The following is a 27927-nucleotide window of genomic DNA, read 5'->3' as shown; positions in this document are numbered from 1 at the left end:
AATAATGTCAACAACTCTTATTTGTTTCATCTGACCACAGAACTTTTCTTCCAAAAGGCCTTATCTTTGTCCATGTGATGTCAGATGAAACAAAAATAGAGCTGTTTGGTCACAATACCCAGCAATATGTTTGAAAGACAAAAGGTGAGGCCTTTAATCCCAGGCACACTAAGCCTACCATCAAGCATGGTGGTGGTAGTATTATGCTCTCGGCTTGTTTTGCTGCCAATGGAACTGGTGCTTTACAGAGAGTAAATGGGACAATGAAAAAGGAGGATTACCTCCAAATTCTTCAGGACAACCTAAAATCATCAGCCCGGAGGTTGGGTCTTGGGCGCAGTTGGGTGTTCCAACAGGACAATGACCCCAAACACACGTCAAAAGTGGTAAAGGAATGGCTAAATCAGGCTAGAATTAAGGTTTTAGAATGGCCTTCCCAAAGTCCTGACTTAAACGTTTGGACAATGTTGAAGAAACAAGTCCATGTCAGAAAACCAACAAATTTACCTGAACTGCACCAATTCTGTGGTCAAAAATTCAACCAGAAGCTTGCCAGAAGCTTGTGGATGGCTACCAAAAGCGCCTTATTGCAGTGAAACTTGCCAAGGGACATGTAACCAAATATTAACATTGCTGTATGTATACTTTTGACCCAGCAGATTTGCTCAAATTTTCAGTAGACCCATAATAAATTCATAAAAGAACCAAACTTCATGAATATGTTTTGTGACCAACAAGTATGTGCTCCAATCACTCTATCACAAAAAATAAGAGTTGTAGAAAGTATTGGAAACTCAAGACAGCCATGACATTATGTTCTTTACAAGTGTATGTACACTTTTGACCGCGACTGTATGTACATGTGATTTTTAATAGGGGCGGCGTGGCGAAGTTGGTAGAGTGGCCGTGCCAGCAATCGGAGGGTTGCTGGTTACTGGGGTTCAATCCCCACCTTCTACCATCCTAGTCACGTCCGTTGTGTCCTTGGGCAAGACACTTCACCCTTGCTCCTGATGGCTGCTGGTTAGCGCCTTGCATGGCAGCTCCCTCCATCAGTGTGTGAATGTGTGTGTGAATGGGTGAATGTGGAAATACTGTCAAAGCGCTTTGAGTACCTTGAAGGTAGAAAAGCGCTATACAAGTATAACCCATTTATCATTTATTATTTAATACATTTGCAAACATTTCCGTTTTTTTCTGTCAATATGGGGTGCTGAGTGTGTACATTAGTCAGAAATATGATTATAGCAAATAGCTGCAATAAAACAGAAAAAAATATATATATATAAAGCGGTCTGAATACTTTCCATTTAATAAGTATAAACAGCTTTAGTTGTTGTTAAACTTACAAACCTTGCTTGTAGTAATGAATCAAAAATTCATACGAGTAAAAACGCTATGAATGGCCAGAAGACTCAACGGCACTTCTCCTTTTGATTGAAAGCGCTAAATGGAAGGACACTGCAGCACTTGCAGTGAGTGAACTCGTTCAAAAGATGGCGCCATAGCACAAACAATAACACACCTATTCAGTGTCTCTGCTTGGGTATAATAAAAACTATTGAACACAAAATGTTATGCCCGTTAGCAAAGAAAACTTGTTTTAAAAGCTGCAATGTTCAAAGGGTAGGAAAAAAGTAGCGTCTTATAATCCGGAATGTATGGTACATGCATATATATGCATATATATATATATTTTTTTTTTTCGAGGTTAGGTGACGACTTGTCCATGGTGTACGCAGCCTTCCGCCTGAATGCAGCTGGGATAGGCTCCAGTTGCCCCCGCAACTCCAAGAGGGTCAAGTGGTAGAAAATAGATGGATGGAAGGAAGGCTGTCAAAGTTAACATGATAATAACGTGAGAACTATAGTTCCATCAACGGCACACATTTTTTTAACATGCATGCATCCTGACTCCTTTTTGACCCTCGGGCCATTCCGTAGCATGGAAAAATGTGGCTGCTTTCACTATTTACTGATCAGCCACAAGCCTATCCCAGCTGCACTCAGGTAAAAAGGTGGGGTGGACCACCTCATCACAGGGCCAACACAGACAGACAGACAACATTCACACTCACATTCACACACTAGAGCCAATTTAGTGTTGCCAATCGACCTATCCCCAGGTGCATGTCTTTGGAGGTGGGAGGAAGCCAGAGTCCCCGGAGGAAACCCACACAGTCACGGGGAGAACATGCAAACTACACACAGAAAGGTGTGTGAATGTAAGTGTGAATGTTGTCTGCCTATCTGTGTTGGCCCTGTGATGAGGTGGTGACTTGTCCAGGGTGTACCCTGCTTTCCGCCCGAATGAAGTGCCATCCCATGGAATTGTCCAAAATGTTTTGGTATCCTGGAGCATTCAAAGTTCCTTTCACTGGAACTAAGGGGCCAAGCCCAACTCCTGAAAAACCAACCCCACACCATAATGCCTCCTCCACCAAATTTCACACTCGCACAATGCAGTCCGAAATGTACCGTTCTCCTGGCAACCTCTAAACCCAGACTCGTCCATCAGATTGCCAGATGGAAAAGCGTGATTCATCACTCCAGAGAAGGCGTCTCCACTGCTCTAGAGTCCAGTGGCGACGTGCTTTACACCACTGCATCCCACGCTTTGCATTGGACTTGGTGATGTATGGCTTGGATGCAGCTGCTCGGCTATTGAAACCCATTCCATGAAGCTCTCTGCGTACTGTACGTGGGCTAATTGGAAGGTCACATGAAGTTTGGAGCTCTGTAGCAACTGACTGTGCAGAAAGTCTTTGCACTATGCACTTCAGCATCCGCTGACCCCTCTCTGTCAGTATACGTGGCCTACCACTTGGTGGCTGAGTTGCTGTTGTTCCCAAACTCTTCACTTTTCTTATAATAAAGTTGACTTTGGAATATTTAGGAGCGAGGAAATTTCACGACTGGATTTGTTGCACAGGTGGCATCCTATGACAGTTGTACGCTGGAAATCACTAAGGGCGGCCCATTCTTTCACAAATATTTGTAGAAACAGTCTCCATGCCTAAGTGTTTGATTTTATACACCGGGCCAAGTGATTAGGACACCTGATTCTCATCATTTGGATGGGTGGCCAAATACTTTTGGCAATATAGTGTATATATATACATATATATATATGCATATATATATATATATATATATATATATATATATATATATATATATATATATATATATATATATATATATATATATATATATATATATATATACATATATATATATATATATATACATACACATATATATATAAATATATATATATATATTTAGCCTTTGGCTTAAACCTGACATATTTACATATTGCATATATGTTCATTGATATGTGCTATCCCTATTTTAAATAAGTAATTGAATTGAATTGGATGCATATATAGTAAATATAAAATATATGCATATTATACATATACAATATATGCAGTTATATAAAATACATAGCTATATAATATAGTATGTTGGACTGGGCATCTCTGTGTGAAATTTGTATGTTCTCCTCGTCTGTGCGCAGTTTTTCTCTGGGTACCCCAACTTCCTCCCACATTCCCAAAAACATTGTGTTACATCGAAACTTTAAAATTGTCCATAGGTCTGACTGCTGGTGTAAAAGGTTGTCATGTGTGCCCTGGGACTGACTGACGACCAATCCAGGGTGTACCCCGCCCCTCGCCCGAGGGTCTCGCTAACCTGTGACCGTAATGATGAAAAGTGGTATAGAACATGGATGGACGAAAGAAAAGTGGCCAGGCATCTGTGGTTAAAGTGACAGACACAGAAGAAAATGAACGTACCAGACTGACAGCCCAGGGTCCAAGGTCCAGAAAGCGCCCAAGAAGATCAAGAGCCCGAAGCCTATGCACTTGACTCAGGAGGACCTAATGAGAAAAATAAAGGTCAGTGGTTAAAAGACCAGAGAAGGATGAAAAAAACTGCAAGAGAAAGAAGGAAAATGTCAAGGAAGTGGAGTAAACAGATGGTCCAACCTCCATGCTGGCACCAGATCACACTTGTTTTTTTTTTTTTTTAGAGGGATGTCCTCTTTAATGATATTTTCACTTGGCAATACGTATTTGTGACCACAGGGAGTATGTACAAACACTATTTTAGGGCTACACAAGTGCGAACGTGTGTTGTTTTGGACACATTTTGCATTGTGTGCATGTGTAAGGGCGGAACAACCCAAAGTCACCGTCCCACAGTGTGTGTGGGAAGGAGCATATGGAGGAACGTGCACAACCCCGACACATATGTATTATAGCGGCATGGATGGGACGGGGGTAGACGTCTTCCTGGTTATCTACAGCTCCACGTACACACCTACACAGGTGAGTGTGTATGTTCAGTGTGTGTACAGCTTTGGTTTTAAAAGCGGTTATTTTTGGTTCAACATTTCTTGATCTGTCAGTGCACTGTTTCAGCACAAAGATAAGTGAATTTAATGCACAAGTTCACAGTATTTGTGACTTTAAATGTCAAGGCAGAGCTGAATGTACAATTCCTCACTAATGCTGCTATATGAAGATGCATGTACCCGCTTGTTTATATGTCACTTCCTTATTTGGCACAAAGCCTTGATGTGTGAAGGATAAGCATAATTCATTACCATATTGTGTAGGTGAATACACATCTTATTATATAACACGGACACCAATTCTTGGTCAACGTAAAGACAGCCTGGTAGTGGCTTTGAAAAGGCCCTGAATATTTAGCATGCAGAATTTTGACTACAATATGTCCATTTGAGTGTTATTAAAAGGGAAATTCACTTTTTTGGGGAATTTTGTCTAACATTCACAATTCTAAATAGTAAATAAAAGTCCACTTACAATGGAGCCTATTGACGTTGCTCTGTTCCATCTATAAAGGGTCTAAATATACATCCAAACACCTCCATTCAGGTTTTATATACATGCTGTAAATATATACACTACCGTTCAAAAGTTTGGGGTCACATTGAAATGTCCTTATTTTTGAAGGAAAAGCACTGTACTTTTCAATGAAGATAACTTTAAACTAGTCTTAACTTTAAAGAAATACACTCTATACATTGCTAATGTGGTAAATGACTATTCTAGCTGCAAAAGTCTGGTTTTTGGTGCAATATCTACATAGGTGTATAGAGGCCCATTTCCAGCAACTATCACTCCAGTGTTCTAATGGTACAATGTGTTTGCTCATTGGCTCAGAAGGCTAATTGATGATTAGAAAACCCTTGTGCAATCATGTTCACACATCTGAAAACAGTTTAGCTCGTTACAGAAGCTACAAAACTGACCTTCCTTCGAGCAGATTGAGTTTCTGGAGCATCACATTTGTGGGGTCAATTAAACGCTCAACAGTGGGGCGGTATAGCTCGGTTGGTAGAGTGGCCGTGCCAGCAACTTGAGGGTTCCAGGTTCGATACCCGCTTCCGCCATCCTAGTCACTGCTGTTGTGTCCTTGGGCAAGACACTTTACCCACCTGCTCCCAGTGCCACCCACACTGGTTTAAATGTAACTTAGATATTGGGTTTCACTATGTAAAAGCGCTTTGAGTCACTAGAGAAAAGCGCTATATAAATATAATTCACTACACTAATTCACTTGTTTTGCTCATTTTAAGCATACGCGGCACATTAGTTTAAAAAACGCATCATGACGTTCGCGTTTTTCTTCAACATTATCACTGTTTACTACTCACTGCAGACTTCATGAGAGCCAACAAACAAAATAAAACATAACTAACTGTACAGTGTCTGCTGTCATTGGGATGCCCACTGATAGACTCGTTTGGATGAAGAATGACTCATAATCTTTGTGAAGACAAGGAGGGGGTGGAACCAAGCGTCTCAACATTTACGGGTCTAAATTGGCTGTCAAAGTGTACCAACGTGTTGGATTACCTCTCCATCCTTCTACTACCAAGGTGAGAGGCATAATTTATTCTCAATGTTAAGCATTGTTGGCGCTTTTTGGATGGTTACCTTTTGGGTTTTATGGGCGAAATAGAGAACCTCCAATTGGCTCCATTGTAAGAACACTTTATTTATGAGTTAGAATACATAATAAATACAACCGTCTGGTCTAAATGATTGTGAATGATAGGAAAAATTCCAAAAACAGTGCAGTTTCCCTTTAAAAGTTAAATTAGCAAATGTGTTCATAATTAATAGCACATTATGAGCGAGTCATTGCAAGCAACAGTGCCAAAAAGAAGCCAGAGTTTGTCTACTTGGGAACACTTGGCTTCCTGATGAACCGGTGAAATACGTAAACGGACAAAGAAAAGTGGATCTAACTCAAGCAGGAAATACAAGCTGCAATGATTAATATTGCACTTCAATCAATAAGGTACTATACAAAAAAATCATAATCATTCATGCCTTTCAAACTACTGTTACTGTTGCAAATGTCTGAATTGCTGGACTTTCATTTTAAGGTAACCTTAAAGAAAAAGCCTTTTTTAACATTGTATGTAATTTATTCTTTTTTTTTTTAATGTATTCTTTACCCTATTAAAATCCTATTCTATTTACATTAATATGTACATACTAGTGTTCCTGTGGTACTCATTGGGCCCAATTTGGGATACAACATTTCTTGCAATGTCATGTGCCTCATGTGTGCTGGTATGACAATAAAGTTCCTTGAATCCTTGAATTAAAATTGCTTTCAGTATCTTTAAGGTACAAAGCATGTAACATCCTTCACTTTTTCTGTATGCAGAGCTTGCTGGAAAAATGGTTAGACACCCCCGTTGTAAACTATTACAAGTTATTTCATAATTACTTTTTATATTCCTATATTTTTTCAGGATTGTAATTATTGGAGTATTACCTGCAAACAGTTTTCAGTTTTTTTTGTATCATTTAAAAAAATCGTGCAAGTTTTACATCAGGGGTTCTTAATCTTTTTGACCTTAGGGCTCAACTTTTCCACTACAGAGGAAATATTAACACTCAACTAGTAATCTTACACTTGATTTTAATTGTGTTTAACAATTATATCTCACATACTTACAGTTTAATAGAATAAACCTTGTCAAATGCTATGAAACCATGTGTTTATTACAAAGATTACTATCTAGGCTTAGGTCAGGCTAATTACAAGAGTAAATACTTATCAAATATAATGGAAAAGAAGGGACTCGTAAAAACTGCCGAACAATTATTTTACATACAATTAGGCAGTGCTAAAATAAATAAATTCCCACTAAAATAATAATACATATGTTTCATAAATAAACTTTCAATAAAATAAAAGTGCAAATTAAAATACAGCTTCACCACTTTAGTCATAATTGTTTGCGCTTAAGAAACTTAGTTATGACTTCTTCTGTTTGATATTGTCAATACTGCAACAAGTGAAAAAGTGTTTGTAGAACCTTTATTTAACCAGATGAGAAACCCATTGAGATCAAGATCTCTTTCACAAGGGTGACCTGGCCAAGAGGTCAACAGCACATGTCACAGAGCAGTTTAAAAAAAAAACTGAGTAACGCTGCGGCCCACGCAAATCACAGCTGACAAACAGATATTTTTGCCCGGCTCTAAAGGGAATGCTTACGGCCTTATGGTTTGTGATTGTCACAAAAGCTAAGCAATTTTATGGTTTGCATTGCGCGACGCAACATATGTTAAATGTACCCGAAATGAACCGAACTGTGACCTTAAACGTGATTATGATGTACCACTGCACACCTAATATTTCGCAGTGATACATGGTAAAAGTACAAAAACACAACTCAGTAGGATACAGTGTAGTTCTATACAGCAACAAATATACAAACCATTTTTTTTATGATTAAAAATGCACATACGTTTTGCATTGCAGTGGTGTGCTGTCAGGGCCTTCTCTGCTGGCCTAACATAACCAGAAATCATGATCATAACTAAAGATAAAAGTAATTTTTATTTACTTTCCCTAAATATCTACAATTATTCATATTCTCTTCATGTCATATTATGCTCCTTCCAGTGCTGTTGTTTTTAGTTTAGAGTTTGTATCCAATCAGAATTCAGCGAGCTTATGTTGCTATGCTGTACGAAATCTGCCCGAAGCCTTCAGAATTAGCAATGCAGGCGTTTGTGCACCGTAAGTGAACGGACACATACAGTTGATAGACAATTGCCATAGCCAATCAGATCACAAGTTGTTGTCAGTAAGGCCTTCTAGATGGCCTTACGCTGGGATTGGATACTCACTTGAGAGTCCCAAGTGAGTATCCAATCACAAGTTGCGAAAACAGGAAGTGGCACCGGAGCCATACGAGCCATAGAAAGCCACATAAAACTCACAAAGAAGGAAAGCAAAATGTTGATTAGGTGGCAGATATACAGTTGTGGTCAAAAGTTTACATACACTTGTGTAGGACATAATGTCATGGCTGTCTTGAGTTTCCAATAATTTCTACAACTCTAATTTTTTTGTGATAGAGTGATTGGAGCACATACTTGTTGGTCACAAAACACATTCATGAAGTTTGGTTCTTTTATGAATTTATTATGGGTCTACTGAGTGGTCCAAATTTCAAGCAGAAGCTTGTGGTTGGCTACCAAACGTGCCTTATTGCAGTGAAACTTGCCAAGGGACATGTAAGCAAATATTAACATTGCTGTATGTATACTTTTGACCCAGCAGATTTGGTCACATTTTCAGTAGACCATAATAAATTCATAAAAGAACCAAACTTCATGAATGTTTTTTGTGACCAACAAGTATGTGCTACAATCACTTTATCACAAAAAAATAAGAGTTGTAGAAATGATCGGAAACTCAAGACAGCCATGACATTATGTCCTTTACAAGTGTATGTAAACTTTTGACCAAGACTGTATTTGCAAGGCCATTTTCAAGAAGGATACATAAGAGAAACTACATCTTGTGAGACGAGGTTTGCCCGCCACTTCCACACGAATCAAGCGACTACGAGGGGTACCACTGGCTTATACGGCGTCAAATGGGTGCTACACATTTTTTTCATGTTTCATTTGTTTTATACAATTTTTCAAATTTTTGACAGTACCAGTAATATATGTCTTAATTGCTGAAGCGGGTTTATTGAATGTAAATGCGCCAAAAAATAGAACGTTTTGCACACTGTTGAGGGGATTCAATGCTCAGTAGTGTGCAAGTGGGTTTCTGTATAGTATCTCCAGCCGTGTCCATGTGGTGACATAAATTACGGTATTTTGAGAGGACAACACTGAAGGCCTAAGTGAGAAACACACGGCCCGCCACTGGATCTCATTAGATTGAGCAAGTTGTTGCTTGTGAGTGTAATTCCATTATTGTAATATAAATGGATTCATCTTAAATCTTATTTCAGTGCATGCAAAATGGATAAGCACACGTTTATGAGTCCATCCATAATATGAGAGGGCTTCAAGCAGCGGAGATTACTGTGCTGCATAATGTTGCGTAATCTTGAAGGCTCCTGCGCTCCAGCTCTTAACAAGTCCTGGCAGAACTGCTAACAGAGGGCTGAGTCAGCAGGAAATTACCACTCACATATCGCCACATTGCGCATGATATGATACACAACACAACAGCTGCACACCCCAGTGGGTTGAGGACAGAAAAATCCACCAGCTGATGCACAGAACAGAGGTTCTGGCACCCCAATTACAACTTTTAAACAAATGGGGGCGTAGGGAACGGCTATGACGCTGTTTTTTTATTGATAGTCTAATGAAGAAAATGTGCCTGCTCTTGTAGCACGTATAGCTGCTCAGGAGGCAGATTTAAAGACAAGTACAGTAATGGCTGGGAAAGTACTGCTGCAGTGGTAATGTTCCATTCAGTGGAGAACTCTTGCTGATCTATGAGCTCAATCAAGATGCAATCGTTATGAGCTAAAGAGGTTGCTTGTGCATAATGGAAGAATAAAGCCTGTTTAAACTCAATTTCCACCATTGCTGACTGGAGTCTATCTGTTAAAGTGATGGCATCCTGGCAGCGGCACATTCCTCTTTGTTACGCACGGCCTCCTCGCAACCTGACGCCACACATCCAGCAGGAAAGCTCAGCGAGCTGTGGTGTAGAAGTTCAATCTTGAGTTTAATGGCCATATCAATTTCCACTAGAGGTGTAACGGTGCGCTATCACCGCGGTTCAGCGCGCGCTTTGGCTGAAAGGTCCTGGTTTGGTTCATTTCAAAACGCAAACAATAAAATGGCTTAGATTTTGTTTAAACATCTTTAAGGACTGTTTAAAATGAAACATTAAAAACGGCTCGCAGGTTACTACCAAAAAATAAATATAAAATAAGTACTGTCAAAGGATTAGATTTCTAAATCAGATGTATCAAACTTTTTAATTTGGATTAATCATGATTAATCCAAAGGCGCAGTCAGGGCGTTGAGGGGATCCGTTTTGGTGGCTGCAGGATTAGGACTCTGCTTTTTGCAGATGATGTGGTCTTGATGGCTTCATCTGGCCAGGATCTTCAGCTCTCACTGGATCGGTTCGCAGCCGAGTGTGAAGCGACTGGGATGAGAATCAGCACCTCCAAGTCCGAGTCCATGGTTCTCGCCCGGGAAAGGGTGGAGTGCCATCTCCAAGTTGGGGAAGAGATCTTGCCACATGTAGAGGAGTTCAAGTACCTCGGAGTCTTGTTCATGAGTGAGGGAAGAGTGGATCGTGAGATCGACAGGCGGATCGGTGCGGCGTCTTCAGTAATGCGGACGCTGTATCGATTCATTGTGGTGAAGAAGGAGCTGAGCCGGAAGGCAAAGCTCTCAATTTACCGGTCGATCTGCGTTCCCATCCTCACCTATGGTCATGAGCTTTTGGTTATGACCGAAAGGACAAGATCACGGGTACAAGCGGCTGAAATGAGCTTCTTCCGCCGAGTGGCGGGGGAAGCTCATTTAAAGAAGGAGCTCAAAGTAAAGCCGCTGCTCCTCCACATCGAGAGGAGCCAGATGAGGTGGTTCAGGCATCTGGTCAGGATGCCACCCAAAAGCTTCCCTGAGGAGGTGTTTAGGGCACGTCCGACCAGTAAGAGGCCCCGGGGAAGACCCAGGACACGTTGAGAAGACAATGTCTTAGACAGCGTCTTCTCCCCGTCATCTTTGTTGTAGCGGTGTAGCGTGCAAGGACGGGAGTGGAAGAAGTGTCAAAAGATGGAGCTAACTGTTTAAATGACATTCAGACTTTACTTCAATCAATAACGGAGCAGCATCTCCTCATCCCGAAACAACAACACCGGAAATGTGTCCCGTGAAAAACCGTCCGACCGGAACTCTCTAATAACTAAAGTTCCTTGGGTAAATAATGTAAACTCACCACACCGGTATGTTTTAGCGCTTTCATTGCGAGTTTATTGACAGATATTAGTAAGAACTTTACACTACTTTGTATTAGAAATGGCAACAGCGGAGGATGAATGTCCCATAACAAGAAGATAGAGAAAAAGCAGAAGCTTATAGACTGCTGTGTCGACACGGACTACAAAGGCGGACGAGCGCAATTTTTCAGGATTTATGCACATCCCAAATACAGATCAGCTAGTACCCAAAATTAAGAAAAGTTGTTTTTGCATAAAATTGCTAAACAAAACACCAGATAATATGTCTTACCTTATACACACACCATAATAATACTCCTATGTTGAAGCACAGTACAATCCATCAAGCGGTGCGGCTTCATAATTTACCAAAGTCGTACTAAAACATTTTGATAAATATTTGAGCGCCGTGTGTAATGTTCTATATTTTCAATGGAACATATACAATGTTGGTGTTGTTTACTTAAGTCATATTGCAATCATAGTGCAGCCTCTACTTATCTCTTATGTTTGACTGCCATCTACTGGTCACACTTATCATTACACCATGTACCAAATAAAAGCTTCGAGGTCGGTAAGCACAACCTAACTTATTCCTTACATTAGGCGCACCGGGTTAAAAGGCGCACTGTTGAGTTTTGAGAGAGAAAAAAAGGATTTTAAGTGCGCCTTATAGTCGGAAAAATACAATAATTGTTTATAAGGTTTATTTTTAGGAAAGGAGCGATGGGCCAAGAAAAAATGAGCTGCGTAGCAAAAACGGCCACACTGTATTTGTTTATCGAGTTGACACGTGACGCAATAAGCACTTCCAGTCCCTTACTCAATGTGTAGGCAAACTAATATAATACACCTCTGAATGTAACAATTAAAAAAAAAAAAAAGAGTTTTTAATGTCATAGAAAAGAGAGTACAGACAACAACAAAGTAATGTAAACACTGTAATGTAATGAACAGAAATGTTTCGGGCAAAGATTGCTTTCACGTAACAATCTAACATAGAAACCAAATGTATAAACAGTTTCATGGCGATACATCTGGATATTCCGTTATGTAGGGATTCTTTTTCTCATTAAAAACATTCAGGGGGACATTTTTATCTCTTTACTCAAGGGAGATTTCTTCATCTTTGCAGTGGATTTGACTGTGTGCAATCTTTTTTCTTGTGTTTTTCTTATCCAGAAGCAAAGATAAGTACACTTTCCAACTTACTGTAGTTTGATACCAACATCATCACTGTAGACCACAGGTGTCAAACTCAACGCCCGGGAGCCAAAACCGCTATTTCATTTTATGTGGCCCGCAAAATCTTAAATTGTAATCTTTCTTAATAAATGTATTTATTTTCATTTTGAAAAAAAAAATGTACTCCATGCAATTGCTTATCCTTCAAAGTCTAATATCTGATCATGCAACAAATAATATGTTACTATATACTGTATTAGTCACTTTGATTTCACAGCAAAATGCCCATCAATACGTATGTAAAAATAATAATCAAATGCATAGGCAATTGTGTAATATAATGAGGCAATTGTACATTATATTTAAATATATTCACTGTTACATGTGGCCCTCAATAAAAACGAGTTTGACACCGCTGCTGTAGACCTTGTACAGAAATATTTTGGATATGTCTTTTTCTAAAAGGCATAATATACTGCAGTGTTTTTTAACCACTGTGCCGCACTAGTGTGCCGTGAGATACAGTCTGGTGTGCTGTGGGAGATTATGTAATTTCACCTAATTGGGTTAAAAATATGTTTTGCAAACCAGTAATTATAATCCGCAAATAATGTGCGATTGTTGAGTGTCTGTGCTGTCTAGAGCTCGGCATAATAACCGTGTAATACTTTTCCATATCAGTAGTTGGCAGCAGGTAGCTAATTGCTTTGTAGATGTCAGGAACATGGTTTGTCTTGATCACAATATGCAGAAGGCAGTATGCAGGTAAAAAGGTATCTAATGCTTAAACCAAAAATAAAGAAAAGGCGAGTGCCGCTAAGAAAAGGCATTGAAGCTTAGAGATGGCTATGAAAAACGAAACTAACACTGAACTTGCTGCAAAGTAAACAAAAACAGAATGCTGGATGACAGCAAAGACTTACGGCGCGTGGAGCAGACGGCGTCCACAAAGTACATCCGTAAATGACATGACAATCAACAATGTCCCCACAAAGAAGGACAGCGTCCGCACAACTTAAGTAGACCTGATTGCCAAAACAAAGCAGGTGCGGGGAATAGCGTTCAAGGAAGACATAAAACTGCAACAGGAAAATACCAACAAAACAGGTAAAGCCACCAAAATAGGAGCACAAGACAAGAACTAAAACACGACACACAGGAAAACGTCAAAAACCTCACAATAAGTCACGGCGTGATGTGACAAGTCGTGACAGTACGCCTAATTTGAGACAAGTGAAGCATGGTTGGTTATGGTTTCAATTCATATCCAACAATTGCGAAAACGACTTTTTATTGTCAATATCGGCAGCTGAGTTTCATTTTTCAATGATGTCTGCTGGTGGTGTACCTCGGGATTTTTTCTATGAATAAAATGTGCCTTGGTTCAGAAAAGGTTGAAAAACACTGATATAATGGAAAGTGTAAATTAGATTTAGTATAAAATAAGTAGCTACTTGTATCTTTATTATATAATCAAAAATACATTTTATATGCGACTGCAATTTTATTTTCCAATTTGTATGAAAAGGTATTTTTTAGGGATGTCCGATAATGGCTTTTTGCCGATATCCGATATGCCGATATTGTCCAACTCTTTAATTACCGATATTCCGATATCAACCGATACCGATATCAACCGATATATACAGTCGTGGAATTAACACATTATTATGCCTAATTTGGACAACCAGGTATGGTGAAGATAAGGTACTTTTAAAAAATTTTTATAAAATAAAATAAGATAAATAAATTAAAAACATTTTCTTGAATAAAAAAGAAAGTAAAACAATATAAAAACAGTTACATAGAAACTAGTAATTAATGAAAATTAGTCAAATTAACTGTTAAAGGTTAGTACTATTAGTGGACCAGCAGCACACACAATCATGTGTGCTTACGGACTGTATCCCTTGCAGACTGTATTGATATATATTGATATATAATGTAGGAACCAGAATATTAATAACAGAAAGAAACAACCCTTTTGTGTGAATGAGTGTGAATGGGGGAGGGAGGTTTTTTGGGTTGGTGCACTAATTGTAAGTGTATCTTGTTTTTTATGAAACAAAAAAAAACGATACTGATAATAAAAAAAACCATACCGATAATTTCCGATATTACATTTTATCGCATTTATCGGCCGATAATATCGGCAGACCGATATTATCGGACATCTCTAGTATTTTTTTATTTTGAAAATGCTAAATATTTTTAGTGGGTTTTTTTGGAGTTAAAAAAATATATATATTACAGATGCCTTAACTGAGCAGTCACAAAACTGACATTTGGAAATCTCAACAAATCTGAATGTAATTTGCTGTAATTACGCAGAAAGGCGAATTCAAGCGCTGGTCAAGCTTGAGCCAGCTTGAGGCTCATCTGTGCCCTTCTCGCACTTTGTTATATTGAACAACACTTGAACTTGTGTACCTGCAAAACAATCGGGAGCTGCTCAGGAGGATTCCGGTTTTCCACACCCATCGTCAGCCAAACCTGAAAAGCTGTCAGCTGCTCTGCGAAGAAAGGACTGTGCTGTGGAAACACACGCACACACACACACACACACACGCGCGCACACACACACACACACACACACACACACACACACAAGCACGCGTTAAGAGCCAGAGTGCGGTGACTAACTTCATTTTCTAACAATTGTGACACACGCGCAGAGGATGACAATGCACTGCAGTAACGACATAAATCCTCATGATCACCTTTACCATCTCTCACTGGCTGCTGCTGTGGCAATGTGCCTGACTGATTGGTTGCCGGAGGGCTTTTGATCACGGCCAGTGCTAATACTGCAGCAGGAATTAGGAAAGTTTACGACTGTTGATGGATGTGGAGAAGGAGTGTCAATGCCTCGTGGCTGGAAGGCTAAATTGATTTGTGCATAATCAAAGCTTAATAAGTCCACATACAAGAAGAAAGTGCACCGTATTAGTTTAAAGATGGAGTTTTTGTGTGTGTCAACCGTTCCAATCATTGGGTGAAAGTAGAAGCAAAGTGTTAAATTCCAAGAAAAAAAATCATTGTATTTAATTACTTTCCAGAAAATATTTCTTATAACACTGCTAGTGCAAAAAACATATACAGTGGGGAAAATAAGTACAGTTCCAAAAAGCTCATTTCCTTTGAATATTTCTCATATATCCTCTGTCTTTCAAAAGTAGAGGTGCTCTACTTGGATGCTGGATCTTCTGCTGATTCTGTAAGTGTACCCCCTTACAAATAATAGTCAATCATATTTATGACAACGAGTATCCTCTGCAGTTGTCATTTACAACAGGGTTATTTTCCCCCCCAAAAATTCCAACACTGACAAAAGAAACAGAACACAAAATGTCAACTATAGAGGATGTTTGTTTTCAGGCAGATATTGGAACAGAGACACCACACACACACACACACACACACACACACACACACACACACACACACACACACACACACACACACACACACACACACACACACACACACACACACACACACACACACACACACACACACACACACACACACACACACACACACACACACACACACACAATCATGGTCAAAAGTTTACATACACTTGTAAAGAACATTATGTCATGGCTGTCTTGAGTTCCCAATAATTTTTACAACTCTTATTTTCAGCTTCCAATTCATTGCAGACCTGCTTTTTGGTGGTTTTCGGTTGACTCTTGATCATCCTGACCAATTTTCTCTCAGCAGCATGTGATAGCTTGGGTTTTCTTCCTGATCGTGGCAGTGACAAAACTGTACCATGCACTTTATACTTATGAACAATTGTCTGCACAGTTGCTTTTGGGACCTTAAGCTGCTTTGAAATGGCTCCAAGTGACTTTCCTGACTTGTTCAAGTCAATGATTCGTTTTTTCAGATCTGTGCTGAGTTCCTTTGACTTTCCCAACAGAGTATAATGACTGCATCACATGAGCCCTATTTAAATGGGCTCAGAGAAGACAACAGGTGTCGTCAATCATAATCACTCACATGAAGTTAAGAGGCCATGCCATTAAGCTTATTTGATTTGATTGTAACTTTTCTACATCACCAAAATTGATAATGAATGTTGCTGTATGTATACTTTTGACCCAGCAGATTTGCTCACATTTTCAGTAGACCCATAATAAATTCATAAAAGAACCAAACTTCATGAATGTTTTTTGTGACCAACAAGTATGTGCTCCAATCACTCTATCACAAAAACGTAAGAGTCGTAGAAATTATTGGAAACTCAAGACAGCCATGACATTATGTCCTTCACAAGTGTATGTAAACTTTTGACCACGACTGTGTGTATATATATATATATATATATATATATATATATATATATATATATATATATATATATATATATATATATATATATATATATATATATATATATAACATAACATCTGGCTGAAATATATATAAAGATATAGAAAAAAAAGATTATGCATTTATTTTATTTTGATTGAGTTAAAAATAAGTATTTAATACCAACAATAACAACCAGCAATCATAGGAAACAAATACAAAAACAGTATTTTCCATTCAAACGTCTTCATCACCATGGACTAGACCAAAGAGCAGTCATAGGAACATTGTAAACCTGCAAAAGATTGGAATGGACTAGACAAAAAGCTTGGTGAGAAAAACACCACTATTGGCGTAATAATTGATACATGGAAGAAATACATGACATAAGTCAATAACCCTCACCACGGTGGGGTAAGAATGATTGTGAGAAAGATGAGGGAGCAGTCCAGAATTACAAAACCCAAAACCAGTGAAGTTGGCACGTTGTGTAAATGGTAAATAAAAACAGAATACAATGATTTGCTAATCCTTTTCAATTTATATTCAATTGAATAGACTGCAAAGACAAGATATTAAATGTTTGAAACTTTTTTTCTTTGCAAATAATCTTTAACTTTTTTTTAATTTAATGGCAGCAACACATTGCAAACAAGTTGACACACGGGGATTTTTACCACTGTGTTACATGGCCTTTCCTTTTAACAACACTCAGTAAACGTTTGGGAACTGAGGAGACCAATTTTTGAAGCTTTTCAGGTGGAATTCTTTCCAATTCTTGCTTGATGTACACCTTAAGTTGTTCAACAGTCCGGGGTCTCTGTTGTGGTATTTTATGCTTCATAATGTGCCACACATTTTCAATGGGAGACAGGTCTGGACTACAGGCAGGCCAGTCTAGTACCCGCACTCTTTTACTATGAAGCCACACTGTTGTAACACGTGGCTTGGCATTGTTTTGCTGAAATAAGCAGGGGCGTCCATGATAACGTTGCTTGGGTGGCAACATATGTTGCTCCAAGACCTGTATGTACTTTTCAGCATTAATGGTGCCTTCACAGATGTGTAAGTTACCCATCCCTAAATTCCTTGCAATAGCTCGTTGAGAAATGTTGTTCTTACTGTTCGACAATTTGCTCACGCATTTGTTCACAAAGTGGTGACCCTCGCCCCATCCTTGTTTGTGAATAACTGAGCATTTCATGGAAGCTGCTTTTATACCAACATTAGCTGCTTTTATACCAACATTAAGTCATCAAGTTGACTTAAAGTAATTGGAGGCAGAAGAATAGTGAATATGATTCAACAACAACATCCCTACTGTCTAACATGGAGGGGGAACATTCTACTTTGGGGATGTTTCTCTGACCAAACTCCCTCCTGAGATGTTTGCGACCCTGCTGACCAACTACAAGAAACATCTGACTTCTGCACTTAACAACAAAGTTTTCCCCATCAACTACCAAGTAACATATTACATTGAGATCAAACACTTATATCTCTTAATCATTTACAAATTCGTTCATATCCTACATTTGGTCTCTGACTGTAATGACAAAATACTGGACTATTCCAGATCTTTTTAAGGAGGTAAACTTAGAAAATTAAAAGATCAAATACTTTCCTCCTCTGTTTATAATTTACAATTCTATATAGCCAAAATCATTTCAACCACAATGACCATACAGGTTATAAGAGTAAAAAGAAAAAAGAAAATCTATTGGAGGAGGGAGCAAGACAGAGAAAATAAATGTTCTTTATTAGCCCTCTGTGGCTCAATTACAGAGCTGGAAAGTGATTTTAGCTCAAGTGCAGGAAGATGAGAAGGGATGAGGATGTAAAAACTGTTCCCATGGGAGCCATAAAGAAAATGCCCACCTCCGAGTGCCAGGTGTGGGGAAAAAAGGACCGGATCAACGTTCTTCCACTTATCTGGTAAGACTTTCTTCAGGATTTTGGAGTGTGTTCATTTGTTTAAAAAAAGTTACATTGAATTTCACATGTCCACATATACAATTCAACATGCCTGAAAATGAGTAATATGAAGAGTTTATTTAATAAGACCCCGTCTTTAAATCTCAGCAATTACTGATAATTAATTCAAACCATGTGTTCAATGCCTTGAACACCCTTAGAATAATTAATATACACTATATTGCCACCTGCCTTGACTCACATGAGAACTTGAAGTGCCATCCCATTCCTAACCCACAGGGTTCAATATGATGTCGGTCCACCTTTTGCAGCTATTACAGCTTCAACTCTTCTGGGAAGGCTGTCCACAAGGTTGCCGAGTGTGTTTATAGGAATTTTCGACCCTTCTTCCACAAGCACATTGGTGAGGTCACACACTGCTGTTGGTCGAGAAGGCCTGGCTCTCAGTCTCTGTTGTAATTCATCCCAAAGGTGTTCTATCGGGTTCAGGTCAGGACTCTGTGCAGGCCAGTCAAGTTCATCCACACAAGACTCTGTCATCCATGTCTTTATGGACCTTGCTTTGTGCACTGGTGCACAGTCATGTTGGAAGAGGAAGGGCCCCGCTCCAGACTGATCCCACAAGGTTGAGAGCATGGAACTGTCCAAAATGTTTTGGTATCCTGGAGTGTTCAAAGTTCCTTTCACTGGGCCAGGCCCAACTCCTGAAAAACAACCCCACACCATAGTTCCTGCTCCACCAAATTTCACACTTGGCACAATGCAGTCCGAAATGTAGCGTTCTCCTGGCAACCTCCAAACCCAGACTCGTCCATCAGATTGCCAGATGGAAAAGCGTGATTCATCACTCCAGACAACGCGTCTCCACTGCTCTAGAGTCCAGTGGTGACGTGCTTTACACCACTGCATCCCACGCTTTGCATTGGACTTGGTGATGTATGGCTTAGATGCAGCTGCAGGGCCATGGAAACCCATTCCATGAAGCCCTTTGCATACTGTACGTGGGCTAATTGGAAGGTCACATGAAGTTTGGAGCTCTGTAGCAACTGACTGTGCAGAAAGTCTTTGCACTATGCGCTTCTTCATCCGCTGACCCCTCTCTGTCAGTTTACGTGGCCTACCACTTGGTGGCTGAGTTGTTGTTGTTCCCAGAGTCTTCTATTTTCTTCTAATAAAGTTGACTTTGGAATATTTAGGAGCGAGGCAATTTCACGACTGGATTTGTTGCACAGGTGGCATCCTATGACAGTTCCACGCTGGAAATCATTGAGCTCCTGAAATCGGCCCATTCTTTCACAAATGTTTGTAGAAACAGTCTCCATGACTAAGTGCTTGATTTTATACACCTGTGGCCGGGCCAAGTGATTAGGACACCTGATTCTCATCATTTGGACGGGTGGCCAAACACTTTTGGCAATATAGTGTATATTACATTGTGTCAATAAAACAATGTTCATTACATTGGTAAATGATACCACTTCTGCCACCTGGGACAGAATAAAACCAAAGCAGTGTGTCACAAATATTTACACAGCAAACCTACCCTGAATGCTGTGCCCTCCTCGATGATGGTCGGCAGCTGAGACAGGCAGATATCCACAGCCAGGTCCCACGCTTGCCTGGTCAGAGGTGACAGACACAAGAACATTAGACCCTGTGTCTGCATTTTTATACAAATATTCAAAACATAGGCCTTGCAGTACAACTCATTGTCTTTAACGTGTGTGTATCCATGTTCTTTGCAGTATATTTCCACCCTAGCGGCCAAGAGAGGGCAGCAAGGAACCTTTAGTATTCACACATGGTCATCATAACTAATTCATAGGGTTATGTAACACAACGTGGACCCCCATCTCTGCTTCTCTATTCTCTTTATCTCTCTTTCTCTTTTCTGCTTGGCGCTGTGCTATAATGCACTGTTGTGTAATATGATGCTCAGCAGCTGACGGCAATCACAATTAGCTCCGAAAAGGTTTCTATCTTTAACAGCTTTATCATCAGCAGTCTTGGCAAATGTACATTTAAAACTAATTATAGTTACTGGGTGGGGGGCATTACAATAGTATATTCTAATGTATATCTTAAGGTTTGTTAGTATTCCTGTTTGGGTGTAAGTGTGTATGATCGCACAAACAGCAATGAACTCTCTTTTTATACAAAACCCAAAACCAGTGAAGTTGGTACGTTGTGTAAATGGTAAATAAAAACAGAATACAATGATTTGTTAATCCTTTTCAACTTATATTTTATTGAAAAGACTGCAAAGACAAGATACTTGAAGTTCGAACTGGTAAACTTTGTTATTTTTTGCAAATATTAGCCCATTTTGTATTTGATGCCTGCAACATATTTCACATGTGGCACAAGTGGCAAAAAAGACTGAGAAAGTTGAGGAATGCTCATCAAACACTTATTTGGAACATTCCACAGGTTTAACAGGCTAATTGGGAACAGGTGGGTGCCATGATTGGGTATAAAAGCAGCTTCTATGAATTGCTCAGTCATTCACAAACAAGGATGGGGCGAGGGTCACCACTTTGTGAACAAATGCGTAAGCAAATTGTCGAAAAGTTTAAGAACAAAATTTCTCAACGAGCTATTGCAAGGAATTTAGGGATTTCACCCTCTGCGGTCCGTAATATCATCAAAAGGTTCATAGAATCTGCAGAAATCCCTGCACGTAAGCGGCAATGCCTGTGACCTTCGATCCCTCAAGCGGTACTGCATCAGTGTGTAAAGGATATCACCACCTGGGCTCAGGAACACTTCAGAAAACCACTGTCAGTAACTACAGTTCGTCTCTACATCTGTAAGTGCAAGTTAAAACTCTACTATGCGCGGCAAAAGCCATTTATCAACAACACCCAGAATCGCTGGGCCTGAGCTCGTCTAAGATGGACTGACGCCCCTGCTTGTTTCAGCAAGACAATGCTAAGCCACATTCTGCATGTGTTACAAGTGCGGGTACTAGACTGGCCTCCCTGTAGTCTATACCTAATCTACCATTGAAAATGTGAAGTATAAAATACGACAACGGAGACCCCGGACTGTTAAACAACTTAAGTTGTACATTAAGCAAGAATGGGAAATAATTCCACCTGAAAAGCTTCAAAAATTGGTCTCCTCAGTTCCCAAACGTTTACTGAGTGTTGTTAAAAGGAAAGGCCATGTAACACAGTGGTAAAAATGCCCCTGTGCCAACTTTTTTGCAATGTGTTTATGCCATTAAATTCTAAGTTAATGATTATTTGCAAAAGAAAATGTTGTTTATTGTCTATTCAATTGTATAGAAGTTGAAAAGGATTTGCAAATTATTGTATTCTGTTTTTATTTACGATTTACAAAACGTGCCAACTTCACTGGTTTTGGGTTTTGTAAATATGTTTTGGTGGTCCAACAATGCCAAAGTGGTGTATAAAGAGAGTATGGCCAACTAAACAACAGGTGCCATGACTGCTACCAAGGATGTGTGTGGCTGTGCCCGGATGCATGCAATTGCTGTCGTTTTAAAGAAAGTTTTCCTGACGAAATAAACCAAAATAATATGTCCATATATAGTTCTAAATATACTCCAGCTCATGAACTTACAATAAAACATGCATTTTTCTTTGTGAAAGTATAATTTTGCGGCCGTGTTTGATGCACTCTGCTGCTACATTCTTGCAAGCACTCTAACACGCACTCGACAGAGCACTAAACTTAAAAGAAATACACCACACGACCAATGCGACCAAAAAAATAACTTATTATTACCCTCATTTTGCCAAAATCTTCATTAGCTTTGGATAAACAATCACAGAGAAATTGTGAACTGTGGTGGCTGCCTCCAAAGTATTTAAAATCATTGTATGTATCACTCATTATTTATTATTCTAACTCAGGGCTGTCAAAGTCAATTATCTGTGGCCCTCGGGATGATATGTGATTAGTATTAGAAGCGGCCCGCAGGCCACAGCCGCCTGCTGCTGTTTTGCACGCACCAATACTCTATCAGTGTTGGCGCTAAGAATTTTCAAAATTGGATAAAAATGGGGTCCCGCAGTAAAATTTTGGGGCCCCACTTTTTTGTAGCCGTTTTGAAAACAAATGTTAAATGTATGCATTATCCTGTTATATCTCACATTCTATATTGTGTTTTGGAAAAAGGTTGTCATAAACTTTACTTAATTCCTTAAAAAAAAAAATACAAAAGAAAACACATTTTTATGCATATGTAAATGTATTCAGTTATAAACATTCATTCACTTTCTTCTTTCCTTCATGGATCTAAACTTTATTAGTAAAAAAAAAAAAAAAAATTTTTTTTTTTGTCATAAAGAAATACAGACATGTGTGCTTACGGACTGTATCCCTGCAGACTGTATTGATTTATATTGATATATAATGTATATATTGTGTTTTTTATGTTGATTTAATTTAAAAATAAAAAAAATAATAAAAAAAGGTTTTTATTTTTTTAATTTCTTTTGCGGCCACGTCATGCCCGTTAAAAAAAGGGGGGTGGGCACAGATACTTGTTAGAGGCGGTATGGTACCGAATGTAATTCATTAGTATCGCGGTACTATACTAGTACCGGTATACTGTACAACCCGAGTACCTACCTTACCTAATAAGTAAAAAGAGGTATTTGGCCTTGAATGTTTACAAAAGTAGCACCTGGGGCCTCAAGTATCAACAGTTGCATGGATTTCTTACTGAAAATAGACGTACGTTCAAATCCAGAAAACTATGTTCGCAAGTAAAAATTCAAATGTGTTAAAGTGTGCACAAGCACAAACACAACCACATTTCTTGGTTGTGTTGGCATTCGAGAGAATGCCAAGAGTGTGCAAAGCAGTAATCAGAGCAAAGGGTGGCTATTTTGAAGAAAATAGAATATAAAACATGTTTTCAGTTATTTCACCTTTTTTTGTTGAGTACATAACTCCACATGTGTTCATTCATAGTTTTGATGCCTTCAGTGACAATCTACAATGTAAATAGTCATGAACATAAAGAAAACACATTGAATGAGAAGGTGTGTCCCAACTTTTGGCCTGTACTGTATATACGCTGTAAAATTAGATATTTGTAAACGTTTCTTTGATTGTTTCCAAACGGTGCTTGTCACACGGCAGTAAAACAGCGGATCAAACAAAACAGAAGGCATCGTCATTTTAGCTCAGGGGCCGTGAGGAAAATCTGTTCCCACACGGGCCGGACGGGTAAACTCATGGCATTATAACTTCAAAATACAACTACGACAACTTCAGATTGTTTTATTTGTTTTACCTAAGGCCAAAACAGGACAACACTTTCTAAAAATGTACATAATTGTAATACTAATCCTCTTGGCCTGTACTGTATAAAACACAATACAGTATGGTACCTCAGCTTTGGAGTGCTTAGGATCAAACTGATAATTTTAGCTTAAAGTTGCGAGCAAAAATCTGGGTTACGAGCCAGCTTGGTAAAATAATAATATGTAGGTACAGGTATTTTTGCCAGTGTTGTGTGAAATCCAAACAAGAAGATACAGTCGAAACGAAGCACAGGAGTCAAATCAGCAAATATGAAAGCAATAACTCAGCTAATGGCTGCCAATAGCGATGAGTAAGTCATCACCAAAACCTGTCAATGTGTGTGGTGCATGAGAAAAGTGGACAGCAGTCAGCAGACAAGTGTGAGGGACAAAGTGTGAGGCTGACTAAGCTCTTTTCTCTGTTGCCTGCAGAGCGTGGCGCACACACACTCCCACACTGAATTGTCCACAGGGAGCCATCAGTCTGGGATTTCTTCTCTCGCCCCAATTGAAATACGTTTAAATAACAAATGCTTGTGTTTGGGCATCGATCCAACAACCCCCAAATTGTTTGATTACCTCTTTCCCGTCTAACATTCCAGATCAAACTTGTATTTTCCGAATGGCCTTTTATCTCTGGCGCTTTCCACATGTTTTATGGCTCTCTTACTCTTGTTTATCTGTACCTTCCTGTCATTTTGTGCTCCTAAATCCTGCTGCAGTGAAGCACAGGTCTTAATTGTTCTGGCAATGAACATGGAAATGATCACTTCCACCAAGAGCAGTATTCTTCACAATAAAGCATCCCTTATTGTTACACAGTCTTGTTACACAACATCTTGGCCCGCAAGGCAGAGAGATTTCTTTGATTGCCAACATAAGACAGATATCTAGTGAAAGGGTGCCGTGAAATATTTATATAAGAACAAGAAGACAAGCTAGTGGGAGATTTGATTGTGTAATTGAAGGGATGAGAATGATGCAGTGTGAAGAGACGTGTGTAGTTATCATGGATGCGTATCAGTGCTTGTGCATCGTGCTATCAAGTTATTTATTTGAAATATTTGTATTTAATTCAGGGTGGAATATTTATACAACATACTGTACATTTTGGGGACCTATGCTAAGATGCAACTGGTCCAAGCTGCCAGTTGGTGACTTTTTTTAACTGTTTAAAGACGAGCTGTCATGGTAAAGTCGCAAACGCGGTTATTTACTTTACTTACGGACTAACTGATTTTGTCTTGTTACATCGCTTTTAAATAATAATAAATAAAAAAAGTACCAATGATTGTCACACACACACTAGGTGTGGCGAAATATATAATTTCTGTATGTATGTATCTGTGCAGGTAAGCAAAGTGTATCATTACATTTGAGAGGTTACATGTCAAGGCAGCCTTGACGGTTCAGTTAGCATTTCTTTGTTAACCGGACCACGAGTGTGGAGCACTGAACATTGTAATACAGAGGTGTCTACTCACGAAAAATTCACACCAAAGCATATCCAATACACATAGACCACAATGAAGTGTATTAAAGGTAGATCACCCTAGGTCCCCTTTAACTTCTGGTGAGTAGTGTAGTTCTGAATTGATTACAAACTGAGGAAAAACATTACAACGACATTGAAACAAAAACTACATTTTGTGGCCAAAGGTCCTATCTGACTACAGCGGGGGTGAGCAACCCGCGGCTCATTTGGCTCTTTAGCGGCTCCCTCGACCTCTTTCAGAGATGTTTGAAAATGGAAAAAGATGAACAAAAAAATAAATTTTTTGTTTTAAGATATTTGCTGTATGAGAAGAAACATGACACAAACCTTCCTAATTGTTAGAAATCCCACTGTTCATGTTATACTTGCTTCACTGATGAGAGTATTTGGCAAGCACTGTTTTGTCCTACTAATTTCAGTGATCCTTGAACTCATCATAGTTTGTTTACATGTACCGTAATTTCCGGACTATAAGCCGCTACTTTTTCCCCTCGTTCTGGTCCCTGCGGCTTAAACAAGGGTGCGGCTTATTTACGGCCTGTTCTTCTCCGACACCGACGAAGAGGATTTCGGTGGTTTTAGTACGCAGGAGGAAGACGATGACACAATGATTAAAGACTGACTTTTCATATACCGGTAGGCTGGTTATTTTGATAACGTACAGGCGAGCACTTTGTATTACTTTGCACCATTGTATTATTTGTACTCTGCACGAATGCTGTTCGCCATGTCAAAGATGTGAAAGTTTGATTGAATGATTGAAAGATTTATTGTTAATAAATGGGACGCTTTGCGTTCCCAAACAGTCATCTCTGTCCCGACAATCCCCTCCGTGGTAGCAGGAACCCCTATATACTACGGTAATTACACATCAAAACCCTGCGGCTTATAGTCGGGTGCGACTTATATGTGGAGCAATCTGTATTTTCCCCTAAATTTAGCTGGTGCGGCTTATAGTCGGGTGCGGCTTATAGTCCGGAAATTACGGTACAACTTTCTCTGACGCTGCTACAGAAAGACGTGTTTTATGCCACTCCTTCTTTGTCTCATTTTGTCCAACAAACATTTCATGCTGTGTGTGAATGCACAAAGGTGAGCACTGTTGACATTATTGACTTGTTGGGAGTGCTAATCAGGCATATTTATTCAGTGCATGACAGCAAGTTAATCGATGCTTACATGCTATTTAGGCTAGCTGCATGTACATATTGCATCATTATGACTTGTCTGTAGGTATACTTGAACTCATTTAATTTTCTTTACTTATATCCTCTTTGTATATCATTTATATTTGCATGTCTCATGACACATTATCTGTATGTAATATTGGCTGCATTTCTCATAGTTGTTTGTGTGCCATGTTGTTCCAGACCACAGCAAACGTTACCCAACTTGCAAAGATTGTAATAAATCCATTTGAAGAAGACAGCCTGCCGTTTCCTTAAACTTGGACACACACATCTACACCTTTGGCCATTATAAGACAGTAATTTCCAGGAGTTATCTCATCCTGTGAGAAGCCTCCATTTTACTAATGATTTCCAATGTTGCAAAAATGTGTAGAATAAAAATTTAAATACAGCATTTCTGTCAACGAAAATTTGCGTCAGCCTTTGATAGTAGGCTAACAAACTAAAATAGACACTTACATCATGTGTTGCCTTCATCACAATACTTATATAAGGCTTTTAATTTTTTGCGGCTCCAGACAGATTTGGTTTTTTTGTATTTTTGCTCCTATAAAGCTCTTTCAACATTTTGGGTTGTCGACCCCTGGAATACAGGAATGTGAGCAGAAAAAAAGCACCTCTATGTAGGTTTTACCATAATAGCTAAATGACTGGGGCTTCACTCCTGTTCACACACCTTTTAACACACGTGCAACATTAAATTGTGATTTAACACAATAACCAAGGATAACTGACAAAGCTAAGTCAATGATTGCAAGTACAACTAACAGGTGCAACAGGCTAATAATGTGTCCATTACACACCACAATCTATCACCAGGAAGCATTCGTGTTTATTTGCTCACACAGTTGTGCAGATGTATCTGAGTGAGAACATTTTAGAGCCTTGAAGGATATTATAGAGCTGAGATTGATATTTAGCTTGAAGTAAATAATGGCACTATATAGCACAGTAAATTCACACTTCCTGCGCAGCACTTGTAGCTGCTTTTACCATGCACTATTTGGGGGGGATTTCTCATTTTACAAATGAGCTTCATTAATTTTTGGCTGCTGGCATTTATATCGCTACACGGCCTTTTAAAAAAGTTACTTTGCACCATCATAAAATATGGATTGCGACACAGCGAATCTCTGGTCTAGTCAAGAATGCATTTTGTCATTTACTGCAGTGTGGATGAAAAAAACAGAAGCGCTTTGAGGACACCTTCTGCTCTGCCATGATGACAGCATACCCTGA

The 27927-nt window shown here is 39.2% G+C and overlaps 1 protein-coding gene across 8 annotated transcripts in view; it reads right to left on the bottom strand.

Annotated features, from left to right (window-relative positions):
- Positions 1-27927, bottom strand: part of rptor (regulatory associated protein of MTOR, complex 1) — a 401659-nt gene that overhangs the window by 126944 nt on the left and 246788 nt on the right. For all 8 annotated transcript variants that reach the window (XR_009823861.1, XR_009823860.1, XM_062033466.1 and 5 more), the window contains 3 exons: positions 20265-20340; positions 14897-14998; positions 3804-3887 (listed from right to left, as the gene is read on the bottom strand). Coding sequence is in view for 6 of the 8 variants with exons in the window: in XM_062033466.1 (XP_061889450.1) it covers positions 3804-3887; positions 14897-14998; positions 20265-20340 (262 nt within the window). In the remaining 2 variants the exon portion in view is untranslated. The remainder of the gene's footprint in view (positions 1-3803; positions 3888-14896; positions 14999-20264; positions 20341-27927) is intronic.

The sequence above is a fragment of the Entelurus aequoreus genome, linkage group LG22 (assembly GCF_033978785.1).
Source record: "Entelurus aequoreus isolate RoL-2023_Sb linkage group LG22, RoL_Eaeq_v1.1, whole genome shotgun sequence".
Classification (NCBI taxonomy): domain Eukaryota; kingdom Metazoa; phylum Chordata; class Actinopteri; order Syngnathiformes; family Syngnathidae; genus Entelurus; species Entelurus aequoreus.
The sequence above is the reverse complement of the archived record's forward strand: the minus strand, read 5'-3'. Positions and strand labels throughout refer to the sequence as shown.